Here is a 2485-nt window from a genome sequence, read left to right as displayed (position 1 = left end):
ATTTTCGTTTTTCACAAAATATTTGTTTAAATGATCTTTAAATACATAATGGATGATCGTATGAAATTGTTCCTAATAATCTATTTTAGTTTTAGTTTTAGTTAGTTAACGGGTAGGCCCAGAATGGGCCCATGCACTCAGACCTACATGTCCATTGTGCACACCCTCTCACCGAAGTCCTGTTTCACATAGTTTGTCATGCCCATGTCCTGCTTAGTTAATAACCTTCTAAGTTGAATAGTCCTGATTCCTTTATAAATCTCAGTAACTCTTTAATCCCAGTATTTTTGATTTCATCTTGTCCAGGAAAAGGTCTACCAAAGATACTTTGCCTTAGGGTAGCAAGGGAGTTACATTCACACATGATGTGGTATGACGTCTCCTCCTCTTCTCCACATTTCCTACACACTGGTGATTCTGTGATCCCCATGGTGTGTAGATGTTTGAGTAGATGCCCGTGGCCTGTTAATAGTCCAACTAGCATACTCATTTGGTTCCTGTTGATATGTTTAAGATCCTTTAGTAACGTACCAGGAAGCTTGATGAACATCTTTGATTGCCTAGGTACTACTAGGTATCTCCATATTATCCTATGTTCTTCCCTACTCCAGTTTTTCGGTATTGCTCTCAGTGTTTGCTCTGATAATCCTACCGCTGGTTCGGAACCAATGTAGGGTGTTTTGGCTCCTTTCCTAGCTAGGAAGTCAGCTTGTTCATTCCCCAGTACACCATAGTATCCTGGTACCCAAGCTAATTTAATCCCGTTGTTCCTAGCCAATGATTCCAGAGCTGTACGGCATTCTAGGACCAATTTTGAAGTTACTTGAGTTTTGATCAGTGCATTAAGAGCTACTTGACTATCACTAAGAATAGTAATGTTTCTCCTCTTATATACTGCCAGGTTTTGAGTACATATTAGGATCGCCATCACTTCTGCCTGGAAGACAGTAGGTGTTGTACCTAGTAGTATGCTGATACTAATGTGTGGTTTCTTGCCCCATACACCAGCACCTACTTTACCCGACATTTTGGATCCGTCTGTATACACTACAAACCCTCCACTCTGTGTCAGGTGGTTTATGTCCCAGTCTTTCCTCAGGGATATTTCAACCTTATATAGACTGCTGTCAAATGTGATTGGTTTGATACGGTCCGAAGGGTAGGCCATTAATTCTCGACTTTTACCTTCTAGTATTTTCCCATGCTCAATTAGTTCACTACTTTTCGTCCAGTCTCCTGAATTATGTAGTCTCAATGCAGTGCCTTTGGCGTGAGCCTTGATCTCCAAGTGAAGTGGAGGTAGGCCCAGTAACGCCTCTAGCGCAACTGTTGGTGCTGTTCTCATCGCTCCAGTGATAGCTAAGCAGGCCATCCTCTGTATGCTACTGAGTTCCTTCCTGGCTGTTACTAATTTTGTTCTAGGCCACCAGACCAAGGCTCCATACATCACCATAGGTTTTATTACTGACGTGTATAGCCAATACATTACTATTGGTTTTAACCCCCAAGTTCTTCCAAGGGCCCTACTGCATGTCCACAATGTGACCATTGCTCTTTTGACCCTATCTTGAACTTGAGCTCGCCAGCTTAGTTTTTTGTCCAAGATTACACCTAGGTATTTAACTTCTGGTTTGAAACTTATTTCTTGTCCACTAAGTAAAAGAGTTTTGGTATTATCAACTCCCAATCTTTTTCTTGTGAACATGACTATTTCAGCTTTACTTGGATTTATAGCTAAGCCATATTTGCTGCACCACTTGTGCACCGTGTTTAAAGCTTGTTGAGACAGGTCCATAATGGTGTCTGGAAATTTGCCCGCCACCACTATAGCCAAGTCATCCGCATAAGCTTGAGCATACCATTTCCCGTTCAGCTCACTTATGAGGGAATCCAAGACTAGGCACCATAGCAAAGGAGAAAGAACTCCCCCCTGTGGACACCCACGTCTCACTCTCCTCACTGCTTTTGAGCTGTTCAGTTGTCCTTTAATTAATCGGTCTGTTAGAATGGTCTTCATCCATTTGTTAATGAGTGGTTCAACCCCATGGTCTAGTGCCGATCTACACATTGCATCGAAGGGTGTATTATCAAATGCCCCTTCAATGTCTAGAAACATGCCCATGGCATACATTTTACTTTCTACAGCTCTTCCAATCTTCGTTGTTAGATTGTGTAGAACTATATCAGTTGATTTGCCTGTTTGGTATGCATGTTGATTCCTGTGTAGGGGGTATATTTTCAGTGGCCCCTCTTTAATATGCCTATCAATAAGTTTTTCCATAGTCTTTAATAAGAATGATGTAAGACTTATTGGTCGGAACGCTTTCGCTTCATAATAATTAACGCGGTTTGGTTTCGGTATGAATACCAACCTAACCATCCTCCAGCTCTCCGGTTGATATCCGAATGCTGGCATGCTCTATAAATTCTGCATAAGTGTGGACCTATTATGTCTAGTCCCTCCTGTAGGAGAGCTGGGAATATT

At 41.8% G+C, this 2485-nt stretch overlaps 1 protein-coding gene across 1 annotated transcript; it reads right to left on the bottom strand.

Annotated features, from left to right (window-relative positions):
- Positions 1 to 217: 217 nt before the first annotated feature.
- LOC126845398 (uncharacterized) lies at positions 218 to 2122 on the bottom strand. The gene has a single exon (XM_050584052.1). It carries the CDS (start codon positions 2120 to 2122, stop codon positions 218 to 220), a length of 1905 nt encoding a protein of 634 aa, XP_050440009.1.
- Positions 2123 to 2485: the final 363 nt, after the last annotated feature.

The sequence above is a fragment of the Adelges cooleyi genome, unplaced genomic scaffold (assembly GCF_023614345.1).
Source record: "Adelges cooleyi isolate 19-005CV unplaced genomic scaffold, UGA_ACOO_1.1 ACOO_flye_CR_arks_rails_tigmint_CR_PRNA_784, whole genome shotgun sequence".
Classification (NCBI taxonomy): Eukaryota; Metazoa; Arthropoda; class Insecta; order Hemiptera; family Adelgidae; genus Adelges; species Adelges cooleyi.
The sequence above is the reverse complement of the archived record's forward strand: the minus strand, read 5'-3'. Positions and strand labels throughout refer to the sequence as shown.

Coding starts and splice junctions, on each gene's coding strand:
- LOC126845398 (XM_050584052.1), bottom strand. CDS start 2,122: ATGGGCATGTTTCTAGACATTGAAGGGGCATTTGATAATACACCCTTC.